The sequence below is a fragment of the Rhinoraja longicauda genome, chromosome 15 (assembly GCF_053455715.1).
Source record: "Rhinoraja longicauda isolate Sanriku21f chromosome 15, sRhiLon1.1, whole genome shotgun sequence".
In the NCBI taxonomy this organism is placed as follows: Eukaryota; Metazoa; Chordata; class Chondrichthyes; order Rajiformes; family Arhynchobatidae; genus Rhinoraja; species Rhinoraja longicauda.
Window position 1 is genome coordinate 28573174 of NC_135967.1, and position 19463 is coordinate 28592636.

The 19463-nt window shown below is 39.5% G+C and overlaps 2 protein-coding genes across 2 annotated transcripts in view; one reads left to right on the forward strand and one right to left on the reverse strand.

The window, feature by feature from the left end:
- Positions 1-1347, forward strand: part of LOC144600383 (ATP-binding cassette sub-family C member 5-like) — a 92988-nt gene extending 91641 nt beyond the window's left edge. The window contains exon 30 of the mRNA XM_078411964.1: positions 1228-1347. Coding sequence (XP_078268090.1) covers positions 1228-1347 — 120 coding nt within the window. The remainder of the gene's footprint in view (positions 1-1227) is intronic.
- A 7931-nt stretch (positions 1348-9278) lies between these two features.
- LOC144600384 (tumor necrosis factor ligand superfamily member 10-like) lies at positions 9279-19003 on the reverse strand. Its single transcript, XM_078411965.1, has 5 exons — positions 18723-19003; positions 14869-15009; positions 13035-13080; positions 12024-12104; positions 9279-9988 (listed from the first exon to the last, which is right to left on the reverse strand). The coding sequence occupies exons 1-5, from the start codon at positions 18891-18893 to the stop codon at positions 9552-9554; spliced, it is 876 nt and encodes a 291-aa protein (XP_078268091.1). The 5' UTR covers positions 18894-19003; the 3' UTR covers positions 9279-9551.
- Positions 19004-19463: the final 460 nt, after the last annotated feature.

The following is a 19463-nucleotide window of genomic DNA, read 5'->3' on the forward strand; positions in this document are numbered from 1 at the left end:
AGGCCATGCACTCTGACCATTTCATGCTTGCCTTCACTCAAACCTCCACCCATTCTTTCTCAACCAGTTCCACCAGTATTTCGCAGTATGGAGCAGCACAGTGGCACACCCAGTAAACTATTGTGCAGGTTTTCTTCAGCTGCTCTAATCTCCTTTCACGAAGGTTAAAGCGACAGAGGCAAGATTTAGTTGGAACCTGAGGAGCAACTTTTGCACATAGAAGGTACTGGGTATATTGAATGAGTTGCCAGAGAAGATAGTTGAAGCAGGTACTATACCAACATTTAAAAGACATTTGGACAGATACATGGATAGGATAGATATAGAGGGATATGGGGCAAATGTTGGCAGGTAGCGCAAACGTAGACGGAGTATCTGGGTCAGCACAGACAAATTGGGCAGAAGGGCCTGTTTCCGTGCTTTATGAGGGTTCTTGTTAATTGGCACCTGTGGGTTGGCATGTTAATTAGCACCTGTATATTGTCCCTACTGTGCAGAATCTGGGCAGAGTTGACGGGAAGATGGGGAGAATAAAATGGAATGATTATCAGATGAGTGCAAATGGGTGCTTGATGGTTAATATGGACTCAATGAATCAAAGAGCCTGTCACCATGTTTTAAGTCTTCCATGGGTATAATGCTCTAGTCCCTTCTTAATACATTTATGTAGGTTTTCCTTAAAGCATCCAATGTTTATTAAACAATATGTTTTTACAAAATGGGTAACAGAGGAAGTCTTGGCACCTATATGTAGAAGGAATGCAGGGTGGATCTGCCAGGCAGGAAATTGACAGGTTTAGCAGCTATTCCCATGACTTTGTGCTTTTCCGTTGGAAATCCCCTGCATTTGTTGGCATTTTACACTAAAACTGGATTTTTCTCTACAAAAACAAACTTATTCAGAGTAAAAGGGATGTAAAGAACTAAATAGCAAAACATTTCCTAACTCTCAAATAACCAACCAAACTTGCCCAAAATACTCACATATGTAGATAGGCTACTTTGGTCAGACCCATGAGATTCTCGCAAATTGTCCAAATTTGCCCGAGCATAATGTGTTCAGGGAACAATAAATCTTGAATTAAAAATGATTTTTAAAGTTTTTAATGGGATAGGAAAAGAGAATGGGAATGTTCTTTACAATTGAGGTTATATGTTGATTTCTAATGGCAGTCTTTACAACATGCAACAGAGTTCACATTGAAAGATATTTTCTCTATTTATTAGATTGCTGAATTTGACAGCCCCAGTGTGCTACTCTCCAATGACAATTCAAGGTTCTATGCAATGCTTAGCTCAGTGGAAAACAAAATAATGACTCCGTCATCTAGCAGCGTATCTCCATGATCAGCAACCAAGTAGCAATTCACCAAACTGTTGCTGGTCCAATTGTGATTCATCTCTGAGGATCCTTCATCATAATAAGTTAATAAAAACATCAGGATGCTTTGTGGATGGATAAAGTATTTCAAGTAAAATGTCACTCATGCATACGTTATTTATTATCTCTTGGAGGCACCATAATCCATCAAGTTATTTCAATAGTGGTTATTCCTTTAAAAGGGGAATACGTGATGAAATGTATACAGATAAATTTGTTCAGGGATGATTCATATGGAAGTTTGTTGCTTGGAAATGGAACTATTCTGTTCACAATTATAAAATATTTACTGATTGTTAAGTCGATGGATTGCTTTTTACTTTATAAACCAGAGCTTCCTTTTAACATCCTTTCTGAAGAACTTCTCCTTGCCAAAGGCTAATCTCTAAACATGAAAGAATGAATGGCAAATACATACTTATAAAACAGTATATCAGAAGTGAAGAAATTAATGGACTGGTTAAGGAAATCCTGGAATAAAGAACTATCTTTGCCATGAACAGAAATATATTCAAAATAAATGCTTTTTTTTCCCCCTTATAAATCTTTACCCTTCCTAATTTTGGTTCAATAGAATAGGGATATTTTCTCAATACAATTTTGTGCCATCGTCAATAGATCTTTTGTTATTTTATATCACACAGTGTGCTGCACTGTTCACTTGAACCCATCTATTGGGGCAGCAAACAATTAATTTTTACCCCGTCATTGTAAGATGTGGTTCATACTGTTGAAGATTAGATCCCATAATCTTTCTCAGAGCAGACACCAATAATTTCACATATTTTACACTTTACCATGAAAATAAAATATGTTCAGATTAGAACCAGTGTCGTGGTCCATTGAGTGTACCATTGGTCAATGTGCAAATTATGATCTGAATAGTGTCACAGAGAAGACCTAACTGCCAATCATGTAGTTGCTCACTATCAGATGCTTCTAAACAGTTTATAGCTGTCAGTGGATTAACATTTTCAATATTATTACAGTATTTAGAATGATACACTACAGCAAGTTTTTGATTTAGAACTTTCCGAATATAGCTTCTTTACAACCATGTTTTGTCGTAATAAAAGAGGCTCTTCAGCTATATTCTATAGTACTAGGAATAGGAAATTAAATACCATCATTTTAATTGGTAAATGTACATGGATATTAAGTTGTTGCAAGATGCAAAGAATAGGGTCAAGACAATTCAGAAATACCAAAGGGTTTAATAATGCACAGCATATCAGTTTCAAACTGAAAATTGTGATTTTTTTAATGACCATTCATAGTCAATTTCCAGAAAATATATTTCTTGCTCAGATACAATATCCAGGGTTTATTTTTAAATTCTCCGAGATGCTTTGAAAATCTTAAGCTGGACTGTCATGGCTGTACACATGCTGACGTGATCAGAGCCATATGTTCAATGATCTTTGAGGACCAGGGAACTTTTATGAAATGTTATAAGGTATTTATCTTTTATGAAATGTTCTTTATTTGATTCTGTTATTTTTTTCTGGAAGATTAGGTTAAACATCTAGAGCAATAATATTTTGTAAATGCATGAACATCAGTGTTATGTAAACACATATTCTCTGATACAATCAGCATTTGTATTTAAATCCGAAGGGTACAGATCCTATTATAATTAATTTTTTTAAACTAGGTTTTATTGTATTAATGGACATGTATTAAAAATAACTTTATGGCGAGGAAAAAGAAGAAATCACCTCTTTTTTCAGTATTATATTTCCATTGATACCATCACTATATCCTGAGGTGAGAGAGATTAGTTAAAAAGAGTGACAGTTCATCTGTTCAATTACAGAATTTACACTCTGTATAAAAAACACTGTGTGACTGGTACTCAGAAGGTTAATACTCAGAAATGCTTGAAGGCATTTACCTAGAATGCTTGGTGTGCTTATGGCAACCTCCAGTTGTAAATTTGGTAATGTCCCAAGAAGAGAGTGCACACTTAAATGAACATTTGCACATTCCCAATTTTCTGATGATATTCTATAAAACATTCGAAAAATGTTTTCGGAAAGCAGAGATTCGGAAAATCTGGTGAAAACTAGGCTTCGGTTCTTCAACCTCAAGATTGACGTGAATGTTTGTCTCTGCAAACAGTCTGCAGATGGTTATGACCTACGCTTGGTTAAACTAGAAACTACAATTAATTTTTTTTCAGTTCCTCACATTTCTTACTGATATCTTATAACATGACCCATGGCTCTATGTCCAAACATTTTAAAAAAATTGATTAGCACATTAGTTGTTCTAAAACATATGAAACAGGTGTTTTGGTGATGTTGAATAAAATGCATTTAGTTTTGACAGTATAAATGTAGCCATTCGACCAGAGACCACCCTGATTTGATAAATGAGAATTCTGCAGAATTCATTGATTTCAGAACAAGACGGTTAATATGGATTCACAATGATAACCTTTATGCATAATATTTCTACGTGAGTGGTTACATGTAATGAGGTGCGTTTTGCTGAAATGCACAATATTCATTTGCTTTATTTCATAGCTGCAATGACATGCTTAAAATTGTCAAAGGGCTTGTGTATGTGTTGTTTTAAAGGTATTTATAAGGAGTTATTTATAATCCCAAGTACAAAAAATAAAAATACTGTCCCTGTTCCAGTAATGGACAGTAAAACATGCATCACAACTCGTGCTTCACAGCTTCATAAGAAATTGCAGTATTTTATAAAGAAAGCATATTGCAAACAATGTCTGCAAGCTGGGCCTTTAATCTTCTAGGGTTCCATTTGTAAAGCTGACTCTCCATGTGTTAACATAATCAAAGACTTTTGGATGTAAAATGGAACTTCCAAAACAATAAAGTTATTTTTATATTATACTGATGTCTTTTTATTCCTGCAGAATTCTACAATTCAGACATTTAAAATCAATGAAATGATCTAAATAAGTACATCCCTCAGAAATGCCACTTATGTTGCACAGGTTTGCTTTAATGACTCTTATTAAATTGTTGTGGAAATCTATTATCATTTTTAAAGGTTGATATTAATAAGTGGTGTGTGATTTAACATGATAAAATCTCATGTTAATTCATAATTATGATTATGAGGGTGCTGCACCAATGCAGGTTTGGGCCCAAAGGGTCCACTTGGTCTATATCTTTATACTAAAACTCTCGTTTGTTATCTTGTTTGTGACTGAACTTCAGCCAAAACGGTACACGATAGCGCGACAATTTTAGGCCCACCTTACTCACCATTGTCACTTTAGTGATAATGCAAGTACTTTTATTGAAATCGGTGTTATATTTTTTAAGTTATTCACATTTGAAAGTTTAAAAGGAGGGAAGGGGAGGTGGGAGGGGGGAGAAGGGAGAGGGGAGGGGGGGGAGGACAGGGTGCTGCACCAATGCAGGAGAGGATTGGGCCCAACGGGTCCACTTTGTCTAGTATATAACTAAAACTCTCAACTTGTATGTTTGTGGTTTGTTTATATATTTGTTCCCGAAACACAGCCAAAACGGTACACTACAGCGCAACAATTTTAGGCCCACCTTACTCACCATTGGCATGCGATTCAAATGGTTGTTATATTTTTTAATTTATTCACTTTTTAAACTTTAAAAATCACTTTTTAAACTTTAAAAATCCCTTTTCCACTTTCCCTGCCGTCAGCTGCGCCTGCGCAGTAATACCTCCACCTTCGACGCTACAATGGGAACCCAACGGGTCTGCGCCTGCGCAGTTGAGGCCCGTTGATCTAATACCTGCGTAAGAGGGCCGCCCGATCCGCGTGTACGCAGTTGGGGGAGGGTTGCCGTTCAGAGGGGGGTGGGACCCGCCTGAGTGACGGGAGTGGCGGCCAATGAAGGGGTTGAGGGGGGATGGAGTGGGTGAATGTCGTCAGTTTGGGGAGGGTTGTCGGGCCAGCAGGAGAGGTTTGGACGGAGGGTTGCTAGGCCCGCAGGGGAGTTTGGGGCCCAACGGATCCACGCCCGTCTAGTAGAAACTAAAAACCTTTCTTTTGTTTACCTAAAGACAACGGACAGACGCATTTGTATCTCAACCATATATTATGCAAATTATTATAATAATAATAATAATAATAATAATTCATTTATTTTATAATAGCGCCTTATCGCATGCTCAAAGCGCTTTACAAAAACAATTAACATAGAAACAAACAGACAAACTATCCTGACGGAAAAGCGGCGAATACACAACGCCAGCGTCCTCTCACGTCAGGGTCCGGCAGTAGACATTAAAAAGCACAAGACACACAGATATAATTTTTTACACAAACAGCCATCAGTGATTGCTTTAGGCATACCCTCACTGTGATGGAAGGCAAAGTCTTATCTCCTCCTCATTCTTCTCCCGTGGTGCCACGAGGTGATCGAGGCTCCCAATTTTTTGAAGCCCCCACCGGGCGATGGAAAGTCCCAGGGCCGAGCCGAGCAGGCCGATGAAAGTCCTGAGCCCCCACCGGGCGATGGAAAGTCCCAGGGCCGAGCCGAGCAGGCCGATGAAAGTCCTGAGCCCCCACCGGGCGATGGAAAGTGCTGCGGCCGAGCCACGCAGGGCGATGAAGGGCCTGCGGGCGGGTCGATCGTACCTCGCGCTTCGGGGCGGTCGAAGCTGCTACGGCTGGAGCTCCCAAAAGCCGGTCGCCAGCCAGGGACCTGCGAACTCCCGATGTTGCGGTCTGCAGGGCCCACGGCCGAAGCCTCCGAGATGGTAAGTCCAGGCCCTGCGACCGGAGTCTTTGAGGTCGATCCCAGCTGGAGGCCGCCGACTCCACGATGTTAGGCCGTAGCGCGAACGGAGATACGACACGGTAAAGGTCGCATCTCCGTTGAGGAGGAGATTTGAAAAAAGGTTTCCCCCAACCCCCCCACCACCCCCCCACATACACAGAGTTAAAAATAAAACAAAACGTACATTTAACGGCGACAATGACAAAAAAACAACAAAAAAAACAGAGAGACTGCCGGTGAGCCGCAGCTGCAGAACACAGCCACGCCCCTTTTTTTATGTTCTTCACATGGCCCATTATGTTCTGGGTTCTGACTAAAACAAAATCTCAATGATCCAAGCACCCTGAGTGAACATGGAACGTAAACCAGTGCAGCTCAAGTAAAGGCCCTTTGTCCCACAATGGCTCTGCCGAACGTGATGTCAAGTTAAACCAATCCCCTCTGCTGGCATGTGATGCATATCCGTCCATTCTCTGCATATCTAAGTGCCTATCTAGAAGCCTCTTAAACACAACTATTGTATCTGCTTCTGTGACCATCCCTAGCAAAGCTTTGCAAGCACTTGGTGTTCCCTGTATAAAACACTTGCCCTGCACATCCACTTTAATCTTTTCCCCTTTGACCTTAAAGCTATGTCCTATATTCTTTGACAATTTCGCCTGGAAAAAATGTTCTGACTATACCCTAGCAGTGCCTCTCATAATTTTATTTACTTTCATTAGGTCTCCCTTTAACTTCTGACGCTCCAGAGGAAAAAAAAATACAAGTTGTTCAACCTGTTCTTTTCGCTAATTTCCTCTAATCCAGGCAGCATTCTGGTAAATCTCGTCTGCTGCAGATAAATGCCGTCTCGATTTTAATGCAGATCTTGGTCTGTTATGTGTATGTTTCTTTGGGGTTCAATGGACAAAGAGGAGACCCAAGAAATTTGGATGCAGAGCACTGCCTTTTTTCTGCCACATGTACAAAGATTATTTTTTATCCTGGAGTATCATAACATTTATGAGTACAGAAAGAAAGAAAAGCTTGGGTCTTGGGTGATGTTAAATTATGCAGCTGTGGGCCCACTATTAAAATGGTCATTGGGCTAGCAATGAGCAACTGAAAATAAATTGTTAGTGCCGCAGGGGACTTTCGAGTTCAAGGTTTCCAACCTGGAAGCTTAACTGTGTCATCAGCTAATGATTCAGCATCATGAACAAATGAATATCATGTTAATTAAAACAGGAGTTAACAAAAGCTGTGTCTTAGTTTTGTTTTGTCCATATAAATATGCAGGTAACAGCTCTTCACTCATGAAAAGAGGAAAGGCAGTGAACACCCAATAGTCATTACTACCCGTTTCATTTATAAACTCGGAATTTCACCATGATTAACAATTAACCAACAGCATTGCTCTGGCCCAGGCCAAACCCTACAACCCGACACTAGAGTTAGCAGTGGTCCCAGATGGTTGGAAAATTGCCAATATTACCCCACTGCACCAACAGGGAGCAAGGCAGAATAGTGGGAACTATAGGCCGATTAGTCTGACTTTGGTGGTTGTTAAGATTTTAGAGTCCATTATAAAGGATGAGTTTACGGAGTACTTAGAAGTTCACGATAAAATAGGCCAAAATCAGTATGGCTTTGTGAAGGGTAGGTCTTACTTGACAAATTTACTGGAATTCTTTGAAACAGGACGTCAGTAGATGTTATTTACTTAGATTTTCAGAAAGCCTTTGATAAGGTGCCACATATTAGGCTGCTTCGGAAGATGAAAGCCCGATATCATCTACAAGCATGGATAGCAGGTTGGCTGGATGGCAGAAGACAAAGAGTGGCAATAAAGGGGGCTTTTTCTGGTTGGCTGCCAGTGACCAGTGGAGTTCCGCAAGGGGCCGCTCCTCTTCATATTGTACATTAATGATTTGAACAAGGAGATTGAAGGCTTTGTGGCAAAGTTTGCAGGTGATACGGAAATAAGTGGAGGGGCAGGTAGTGTAGAGAAAGCAGGGACTCTGCAGAAGGACTTGGACAGGTTGGGAGAGTGGGCAGAGAAGTGGCAGATGGAATATAATGTAGCAAAATGTGGAATCATGCATTTTGGTATTCGGAATAAAGGCGTAGACTATTTTCTAAATGGGGTGAGAATCCAGAAATTGGAGGTGCAAAGGGACTTGGGAGTGCTTGGTGCAGGATTCCCAAAAAGTTAATCTGCAAGTCGAATTGGTAATAAGGAAAGCAAACTCCTTGCCAGCATTTATTTCAAGAGGGCTTGTATACAAAAACAGGGATGTAATGTTGAGGCTCTATAAGGTGCTGGTATGGCCGCATTTGGAATATTGTGAGTAATTTTAGGGCTCATAGCCTCAGAATTAAAGGACGTTCTTTTAGGAAGGAGATGAGGAGAAATTTCTTTAGTCAGAGGGTGATGAATCTGTGGAATGCTTTGCCACAGAAGGCTGTGGAGGCCAAGTCAGTGGATATTTTTAATGCAGAGATAGATAGATTCTTGATTAGTACAGAGGTTATGGGGAGAAGCCAGGAGAATGGGGTCATGAGGGAAAGATAGATCAGCCATGATTGATTGGTGGAGTAGACTTGATGGGCCAGGTGGCCTAATTCTACTCCTATTCCTGACAGATCATCGGGCTTTAATGTAAGAAAAAATATGTTGCATATCTCCTAAATATAAAATTAGACATTTCAAAGACTTAGACTTGAAAGTCGCAAATAGGCACTGGAATGTGGCAACTTGTGTGTGTGCTGTCCCAGGAGAAGTCAAGTCAATTTTATTTATATAGCACATTTAAAAACAACCCACGATGACCAAAGTGCTATACATCAGTTCAGGTACTAAGAACAAACATACAATGGCACACAAACATAACAGCACATACATAAACAGTTCATAGCGCCCTCTCAGAGGGCCTCAAACGCTAGGAGTAGAAATAGCCTGGACTTAAAGGAGTCGATGGAGGGGGCAGTTCTGATGGGGAGAGGGATGCTGTTCCACAGTCTAGGAACAACTACTTACAATCGTTTCACTTTTTAACTTGTGTGATTGTACTCATGTGTAGCACGATTTGACTGGATAGCACGCAGAACAAACTTTTCAATATATTGGTACACGTGACAATAATAATAAAGAGCTAAACTTGACAGCCCATTTATTCACGTCAGACATAGATGAGTGACATGCATTCTGTGCGTAACACTTCCGTGTGCCATTTTTTAGTCAAATGATAAGTTTATTCTTCACATTAGCATTGAAGTTTTTGCTGTGAATAGTAATATTGCAAAATATAGTCTTTTTCTTTTCATGAGGCTGAAATAATTTCTTGGGGTTAAAACCTAAAACCAAAAGATTTGTTGTAATCCAAATTAATACAACTGCATGATATTCAAAATAGGTGGACGCCATTACAGGTTTTAATAATTACATTTTAAAAAACCATAAAACCACCAAAATATGTTGACTCCTCATTGATATCCATAGTATTTGCATTTGTTACTTTGATGAATAGTTTGTCTCCTTGTTGCAGTTCAAAGAGGGCTCCTTGAAAACTTGTGTACATATCAAACCTGGCCTCTTTTGACCAACATTTGGTGAAAATAGCCTTAGTTAAAAGAATAGGTTCATTATAATACATGGACATCTTATAAAGGTATTGTAGAAAGAATTTGTAATGTTGATCTTGTATGTCCAGTTTGCGTACATGCTGGAAATAAACCTGGGAGTATATGTAGTAGATGCCATCCTTGGGAATGGTGATTCCTATCTCGTGGTACTTCATGGCACCCTGGTGAACTGTAAATCCTTTCATATCTTTCCAATAGAGTATATCATGACCATCATCTGTATGAGTAAGATAATGTGAGGCTGTCAAAAAAAAAAAGGTACACAGAGTTAAAATTAAGATATTTCTCATGCCGAGTAAGAAGAAACATTCTTGAAAGGACGAGACTGTTTGTACCATATTGTTTATGGCTGGATTTTGCTCTGATACATGATGGAAATTAGTCTACTATTCACTCTTGGACACTTGCCAACAGATCTTTATAGGTGTGTCAGAGGGGACTTCCAGCTATCTGTCAATGTATATAAATGGCAGGGTGTACAGGAATCTTTTCAGGGTAAGAAAATGTTGCTCATATAGATCAAACTGCAGGATTCTCACAAAATGTAATCCAATAAGTTTAAAACAAGAAATAAAAAATCACATTTTAATCACTGTAAAGATAGAGAAAGAGTGGAGAGACAAAAAGAAAGGGAAAAGATTGCAACAATAATTTCTCAGGGAATAAGACTACATAAAACATACATTTCAAGGCAAAAGGTAATGCAGCAGAAATTCAAACATAAACAAAACTGACATTCTGTTAATTTAAATAGAATTTAACAAAAGCTGTGCCATAGATTTTACTTCCATGAATAAAGATATTCAAGTAACACCACATCACAAGTGAAAATAGCCATTGGAAATGCACAAACATTTGGATGTTAAATCTCAACCTACGTTTTCACGATAGCCATAGCTTTTCCATCAGACTTTAGCATGACGCCCAAATTGGTGATTTTGTGTAGATTTTAGCCGTAAGTACAGCAATATTATGACTAAAGAAAATGTGATTCACTGTTAACAACCCTGGATTTCGGCACCTGAATATGGGCATCCGAGGTTGCTACTAGTTTTGCCTTTTAAAAGTGGCAGCAGTGACAGAAAATTCTGTGCCGATATTTATTCGTCCCAAATCTATGGGTGTGTTCTTTTTAAAATATAATCTCTAATAGAAATATATCGAGGTTCAAATACTGAAATGTACCAAGAAATTCAACATGTCTGTGCCAGTCTCTACCCATCATTTCCACCCTGTTTCGATTTCATTTTCTTTCTTGCATTCGAAGCACTGTGGAATGTGGGGACTGATTAAGAGGAATTGTCGTCAATATTTTGCATTCCAGGAAGTCCATTTCTATTTTTAATTGTTACAGAAATGCAGTGAACTAGAAAAGCATGACAAATGAATAACTTTTTATAACATGTGCCTAATTCCTAGACCCTTAGTAAAAAAATGCTATGGGAAGTTAACAGGGCTTTGGCCAAATTTGTTAGAATGTATGGAGGGGTTGCTTTGTTCTTGCTGCTTCTGGCTATCTGGAAAATTCTCTACAGAGCTGTAAAGCTAAACTAATCATGTATTGAATTCAAGATCAAATCTGTATATCAACATGGCCACAAGACATAAATCTGTATTTGTATGGGGCTTCTTGGTGTAATCCACTGGGGAGATATATTTCACTGGGCAGATCAATTGAACATAGATGCCACAAGCACCACATGTTCAGCTCAGCAAAATGGAGTGAAATCCAATTTATTAGGCAAACCTTTCTCACTGCAGATGTTCTTGTGCTGTTTGTTTGTGAAATTATCAATGTAATCCCAATGATTTACCAAACCTAGGAAAGTTTTGTAACGTTGGCTCACTGAAAATAATGCAACAAACAACTCGTTGCCCCCAGACAAAAATATTTATTTCATATTATATTTTTGTAATTACTTCATTTTATTCAAACAGCATATTCGAAGTGAAATGACACATATTGTACTGCACACTATCAACCCTATCCTTATTAGCTCAATGCCTAAATACCGAAGAACTTTGAAATTCCATTTTATTAAATTTAACATTCCTGCACCTTATAACCGAAATATTGACATGAAATATTGGCTTGAAAATTTGAGAAACTCAATGTAATATCTGGTTTGCTCAGATCAGTATCTGTAGGAAATGAAATCTAAATGACATTTTATTCATCATTCAAGTGTAGATTGGAATGAATGGAAAGACGAAAAATATATTCCAACCTCAAATAAAAAAGAGCACATTTGTTAAAAATGGAAAGCATTCCTTACCATAACCGGGAGGCTTGTTCCTGTGCTGTGCAATTAAATGGATAGCTGGCTTGCCAGGACTCATGAATGTTGCATTTTGTGCTGAAATAAAAATTGTGTTCTTTCATTTATCTTTACAAAAAATGACTGAATCTACAATACAGTGACTCTTCTCATTTATTTTCAACTCAGTATCCTCAACTGTGATTCCCCTTTCCACATAAGGTGGAAAGAGTACAGAGAAGATTTACGAGGATGTTGCCAGGACTCAAGGGCCTGAACTATAGGGAGAGGTTGGGCAGGCTAGGAAATTATTCCTTGAAGTGCAGGAGATTGAGGAGTGATCTTACATAGTATGTAAAATATTGAGGGGCATAGATAGGGTGAATGCACACAGCCTTTTTAGCAGGGTAGGGAAATCAAGAACTAGAAGGCATAGGTTTAAGGTGAGAGGGCAAAGATTTAATCGGAACCTGAGACAACGTTTGCATACAAAAGGTGGTGAGTATATGGAATGAGCTGCCAGAGGAATTATTTGAGGCAGGTACAATAACAACATTTAAAAGGCAGTTGGAAGAGCACATGATGGGAAAGGGTTTGGGGTTTATGGGCCTAACATGGGCAAATGGGACTAGCTTAAATGGGGTATCTTGGTCAGCATGGACAGGTTTGGAGCATGGAGCTTGTTTCCTTATTGTGTGGCTCTATTATTATTTTACTAGGTGGATCAGCTAATTGTTTATTCTCTGTTTAGTGTATTGGAAATTTCTGATCTTGGCTTTGTGCTGGGATTCTCTGGGTTCAGCACTTTTAATATAGAGTTGGGAAGTGGGAACTGAGCAAGACTGGCTATTCTACAAATGTTTGTGGTTTGTTTACACTGACAGGAAAACCAAGACCAAATGTAAAGCCAAGACATTTGCAGACTAATTCACTGGTGTATTTTCCAAATCAAACAGATTTCATATCAGCCCCCAAGACATCTCCAAAATTAAATTGAATAATGTTGCCTGAAAATTCAGCAAATCTCACCTTCCAATTCCTTGTATATCAAATTCTTCACATCAGATTTCAGACGCTGAAAAGCAATGAAATAAACATTAAACCATTTCAATTCTAAGCTGTTGAAAATAAAAGGTAAGTTATTTATTTTTTACGTGTAGGAAAATAACTGCAGATGCTGGTACAAATCGAAGGTATCACAAAATGCTGGAGTAACTTACGTCAGGCAGCATCTCAGGAGAGAAGGAATGGGTGACATTTCGGGTCAAGACCCTTCATCAGACTGATGTCAGGGGTGGAAGCGGGACAGAGATAGGATGTAGTTGGAGACAGGAAGACAGTGGGAGAACTGGGAAGGGGGAGGGGAAAGAGAGGGACAGAGGAACTATCTGAAGTTAGAGAAATCAATGTACTATTTCTTGGGACTTACCTGCGCCTCCATCTTCTTGAACATTGATTTCTCTAACTTCAGATAGTTCCTCTGTCCCTCTATTTCCCCTCCCCCTTCCCAGTTCTCCCACCATCTTCCTGTCCCCAACTACATCCTATCTTTGTCCCGCCCCCTCCCCTGACATCAGTCTGAAGAAGGGTCTCGAACCGAAACGTCACCCATTCCTTCTCTCCTGAGATGCTGCCTGACCCGCTGAGTTACTCCAGCATTTTGTGATATCTTTTATTTTTTACTTAATAATTTACCAGTGTGTTTGAACTAAAGGGATTCAACAGAAAAGGCCAATAAGTGTCATTACATTGAGTGACAAATTAGTTTGTCCCTTGTTCAGTATATTGGGTTACTCTGAAAATATAATTGTAATTTATATGGAATTCAGGGTTATACAAACTGGACTTTCCGCAGACAAACCGATTCACCATAAGAAATATACTCTTGTTTTGGATACGACAATGGGAAGATTTAACATTAATCAGGATGGGTGAATTATGTGAGCTGAAATGGCTTTCATACTGATCTCATACCAATGTATTACTTGGACAGTTTTCAATAAACAGTACATGTTAGGAGGTACACCTAAAAGTCTGTCCTCAGTGATTTGCCCAGGTTTACCCTTTAAAGATCATATTACTACCCATCCTCACAGCAAATTTATTTATTAAATCTTTCTCATGCTTTCAATCCAGCCTATAATAGCTCATTTTCCTTGAAATGATGGCAAAACCTTCTTCTACTTTTATCTGACCATCTGAACTTTCATTCTGGATCTCAAGTGCTCTCTCTCCCTTTCTCCCTACCACAAACTCTCCACAGCTCATTAAACTCACTTGACCAACAGTTCTCTCTAGAATAAACAACCTTACATTTGCACCTATTTGTTAATTGCTTGGGGATGTTTATTTAGTTCTTAGTTTAGATTTAGTTTAGAGATACAGCGCGAAGCAGGCCCTTTGGCCCACCGAGTTCAAGCCGACCAGCGATCCCCGCACAGCGATCCCCACACACACGAGGGACAATTTATAGTTATACCAAGTATACAAACCCAAGCCAATTAACCTACAAACTTGTACCTCTTTGGCGTATGGGAGGAAATCGAAGATCTTGGAGAAAACCCACATGGTCACGGGGAGAACATACAAACTCCGGACAGACAGCACTCGTAGTCGGGATCGAACCCGTGTCTCTGGCACTGCAAGAGCTGTAAGGCAATTCTACTGCTGCTCCACCGTGCTGCCCCATTTACATTAAAGATCCTCTGTATATACATGTGACCTACAGTTTTTTTTCAGTCTCTTTAATCATTATTAAGAACAATAGGTATTATATGCAAATTCCAACAAAGGGATATATTTTTCTGAAATTATTCAGTCATAGAGTGCTCTAAATACAAGGATGAAAATTAACATAGTTTACCTGATTTATTAGAACTCGAATATTCTCAAGCCAGCTATCGCACAAAGGATCCACATTGGTCATCGCTCTCTCCCCTGTGTTGCCAATGTAGGAGTTCATATATTGGAGGCACTGTCCTGGATAATTCAATTTCTGCCGCACCTGTTTTGGGAAAAGGTGGGAGCATTCGTGTTATTTGTGCAGTTTTATTTTTATTCCTCATTTCTTCCTGCCAATCAAATGATTTTTTCTGGTGCTTGGCAGTGATGAAACCTTCAGGTACAGGAACATCTACAGTTCATTATGGCTTGTGGCAGAAGTCAGATGCTGTCAGGGAGCAGAAGACCATTCAAAAACTTATTTGTTTAGGCTGTGGAGTGTATGGGCCATGTCAGCGGGATTAGCTGAGTGGGGATAATCTTAGGAGGTGGTTGAGAACAGCCATATTTTATGCTAATCCGACTATTCAGGAGATGGTCGTGATAGTGTATAGACAATAACCATGAGGAGGCATGGGTGTTGAGGCAAATGATGAGGACCTGTAAGATAGATATGGTAGATGATCATAATCTTTTCCAAGGGTAGAGTCTACCATTAGAGGGCATTGGTTTAATATGAGGGGACAAGATTTAAAGGAAATCTGAGTGGCAAGTTTTTCACACAGGAGGTTTTGAGTATATGCAATGAGCTGTCAGAGGAAGTTGTAGAGACATATACAATTACAATGCTTAAAAGACATTTGGACAAAATTGTGGATAGGAAAGGTTTAGTGGGATATGGGCCAAATGCAGGCAAATTATTCTAAGTCAGAAAGGCACCATGATCAGCATGGACAAGTTGGGCTGAAGATTCTGTATTGTTCTGTGACTCCATGTGCAGTAGAATTAACCATTTCACTGTGATCCCCTGAAGAGGGAAGAAGGCATGTAAGAAGTGAGAAAGGGTTAGGATTGCAGTGGGGATGAATGCTAAGTATCTTATTGTGCCTTGGGCAAAGACTAGCAGGAATACAAAGATTTTACTGGAGCATTTTGTTTGGAAAAACAATTCCGCACTCGTGGAACATCCAGTTAGTTTAACATTCTCCGAGGAACTCTGCAAGCATCCTAGAATGAGCAGGAGACAGGAGTCACACACAGATGTGCTTGAAGACTCATGCTAAGGACATTATGTATGTACACGTGGCTTGGAGATACAGCACATTTGAAAAGCAGGCACAGTCATGAGAAAGGAACATTATTTGAAGAAGGCTGACAAGTCCAGGGAATCAACTATCGCAGAAGGAGGTCAACCTGACAATTCCTACATCTGGGAAGGTGCTGGAAAATTCCCCGAGGATCCAGCCAGTTCACAGGTGCATGGATGATATCACAGCTGAGAAATCACAGCAAGGGGAAATGAGAACATTTCCACATGGGTGGAAAGATATTGGAGGGTCCAACTGACTCCCTAGCAGAAGGCTATGTGGAATTTGATCCTCTAACAAATAGCAAGCCATTTTCTCTTTGGTAGAGAATTGAATAATTAGGGACAGTTATTATGGCTTAGTCCTTGGCAGGTCATGTCTTACTAACTTGATAAGAGTTTTTTGATGTAAGTGATTGATGAGGGTAGGTCAGTGTATGTTGTTAACATGGATTTTAATAAGGCAATTGATATAATTTCTCATGGCAGGCTGATCCAGATTAAGTTGCATGGAATCCACAGTGACTTTTATAGTTTGGATTCAGAAATGACTTACTCATAATAGACAGTGGGTGGTGGTTGAAGGGTGTTCTTTAGGCTGGAGGTCTGTGACCAGTGGCATTTACAACGACATATGACGGGACCTCTATTGTTTGTGATTTTATATAAATTACTTGGAGGCAAATGTAGATGGATTGATTAGTAAGTTTGCACATGACACCAAAATTGGTAAAGTTGCAGACAGTGAGAAAGGCTGTCAAAGGATACAGTGGGATATTAATCAGTTAAAGATATTGGCAGAGAAATGGCAAATGGAGTTTACCGGAAGATAGCAGTTGAATACGGGTAAAGTATACAGGTAATGGTAAGAACCATAACAGGAGTGATATACCAAGGGATCTTGGGGTCCAAGTCCATAGCTTCCTGAAAGTGGCAACACAGGTACATACAGTGGTGAAGAAAGTGTATGGTATACTTGGTTTTATCAATCAGGACATTCAGTACAAAAAGCAGGAAGTCACATTGCAGCCTCATTCGTAGTATTGCTTGCAGTTTAGTTTAATTTAGTTTAGAGATACAGATGGAAACAAGCTCGTTAATCTATCAAGTCCATGCCCGTCATCGATCACCTATTCACCCTGGTGCTATATTACCCACTTTGTCATCCACGCCCTGTATATCAAGGACAATTTTACAGATGTCAATAAATCTACAAACAAACAAGTCCTTGGAATGTTGTAGCATAACAAAGTACTAGAGTACCCACGTGTTCACAACGAGAACGTGAAGACTCCACACAGACAGGACCAGAGGTCAGGATCAAACTGGGATATCTGGCACAGAGCTGGCAGCTCTGCCAGCTATGCCATTGTGCCACCCTAAATTCAGGATACCCCATTACTGGAATGATATGGAGACTTTGGAGAGGGCATGTGACTTACTAGCTTGTTATGAGGTCATAATTACCCTGCCCCAAAGTGTGAGCATTATATGAACATAAAATAAAATCGATGAACATTAAGCAGGTTTTGTTCCGACCTCTACTTTGCTAACTTTTGCAAATGTTTAAAGAAAATTGAAGATTTCGTCTTTGTTTCCTGTTCTTGAGATATTTATTTAATGCAATCTCAGTCAGCTTGATGGCGCCGTGGCTGCTGAAGGATGGGGATTTCCTTCAACAGGGCACGGTGGGAATGAGGGCAGTTGTCCTCATCTGGAGTGTTCTCTCTCCTGTAGCAAGCTGCTAGGAAAATCCAGGCAGGACGTGCATATATGGCTGTGCAAACTTTTGTTTTGATTGAAAGATGCAGCATAATTGTACCAATCAGAATGTCCGGAGTTTGCAATAATGCTGACATGTTAATTTCCCCCACAGCTTGAATTTCAATAAAATGAGACATCAATTTAATTTCACTGCCTTGAACTATGATTCCATGTTTGAATCAAGTGTAAATCAAGAGGGCGGCGATTGGACTGTGCATGTGAATTTTAGTACTGGGACAATGTAGCGTCTCCCACTCGGGTCGCTGAAGAAGGGTCTCGACACGAAACGTCATCTATCCATGTTCTCCAGAGATGTTGCTTGACCAGCCGTTATTCCAACACCGAGTGTCTTTTCTCCTTGGTCTCACTACCACAACTGTAAATTGTGTTTCAGTGTGTGGGAAAACTACGGAGACGCGGGATTTTGTCGATACAAAATGACTACGATGGGTGGAACAAATTCAGGAATTAGAATTCCCCGAATCCCACCCTTTCCTGACCTTTTGTTTCTGGAGAGTTATTTTAAAAACAACTTATTTATATTTACCAAAAAAAAAGTTTAACATTTAATTTCTCAATGATTCTTGCCTTATGTAAACTCCGCAATTAGAAAAACTTAAAAAACTTTCAATGTTCGTACTTATGTCGGCGAGTGGTTCCCAGGCAAAAGCATTTCCTGCAGACTTGCCGAATCAATTTCCATGTTTTTTGAGTTTCAGAAATACTAATTTTAATTTTTTTGAAGTGCCAACCCTGAATGAATTAAATTTACAAAACATTCTTACTTTAAAATGCAATAGTTTCTCATAATTTATGAAAGTGCAATGGTTTCTCATCCACAACCGGTTAGGCGGTTATACAAATCTCAGTGTATTTCGTACACCTTACTCGTAACGCGACCCCTGCTCATTGAGTCTTGAGCTTACCCTGTCAATCTGGTCGGTGAGGTAACAGAAATAGTAGACTGTTGCACACATTTCTGCCAAAACTGCAAATCCCAGCACGAACGCAGCGAAGCTCCATTTTTTACTTTTAACATCCGCATGAGTTGCGGGTAGTTTTAGGTAATTGTAAACCACTGGTGGAGTTGAGGACATTTTCTTTACCGGCTGCTGTTAACTACAGCACCATTAACTCACTTTGGAGGAAATAAGCAGTAAACAGCCAAACTGCAGCAGCCTTCGGTAAACACCAAACCAGCGCAGAAGGGATTCGGCACTGACAGACCTGAGAGCATTTTTCACAGTGGTAGATGTTTCCTGGGTGCGGCCTCACTCACTCTGTGATATTAGCCACTTACAGGGTTATTTCAAGTCACTTGGAGCTGTACTTCTGGAATCACAGGACACGTGGTATCTATTTCATTGCAAAGCTAAGTAATGGCTGGGTAATTTAAAGCGCACACTTATAACTTAGAACTTACATGTGATATAAAAAAACAATGTAGAATCCCTTTTATTAAAGAATAAAACACGATTTTCGAAATTATTTTAGGTGGTAAATCAAAATAAATCTACGCTAGCTAAAATCAACGAAAGGCACTATCCAGTACTGACATAAGTTGCTCAGTGCTGTGTAAATTCAGGACTTAATCGCAAGCAGTTCAATGCCTAGGAGTTCCTTGCTAGCTGAACACGGGATCCCACCAGGGTTGCGTCCTTAGCCCC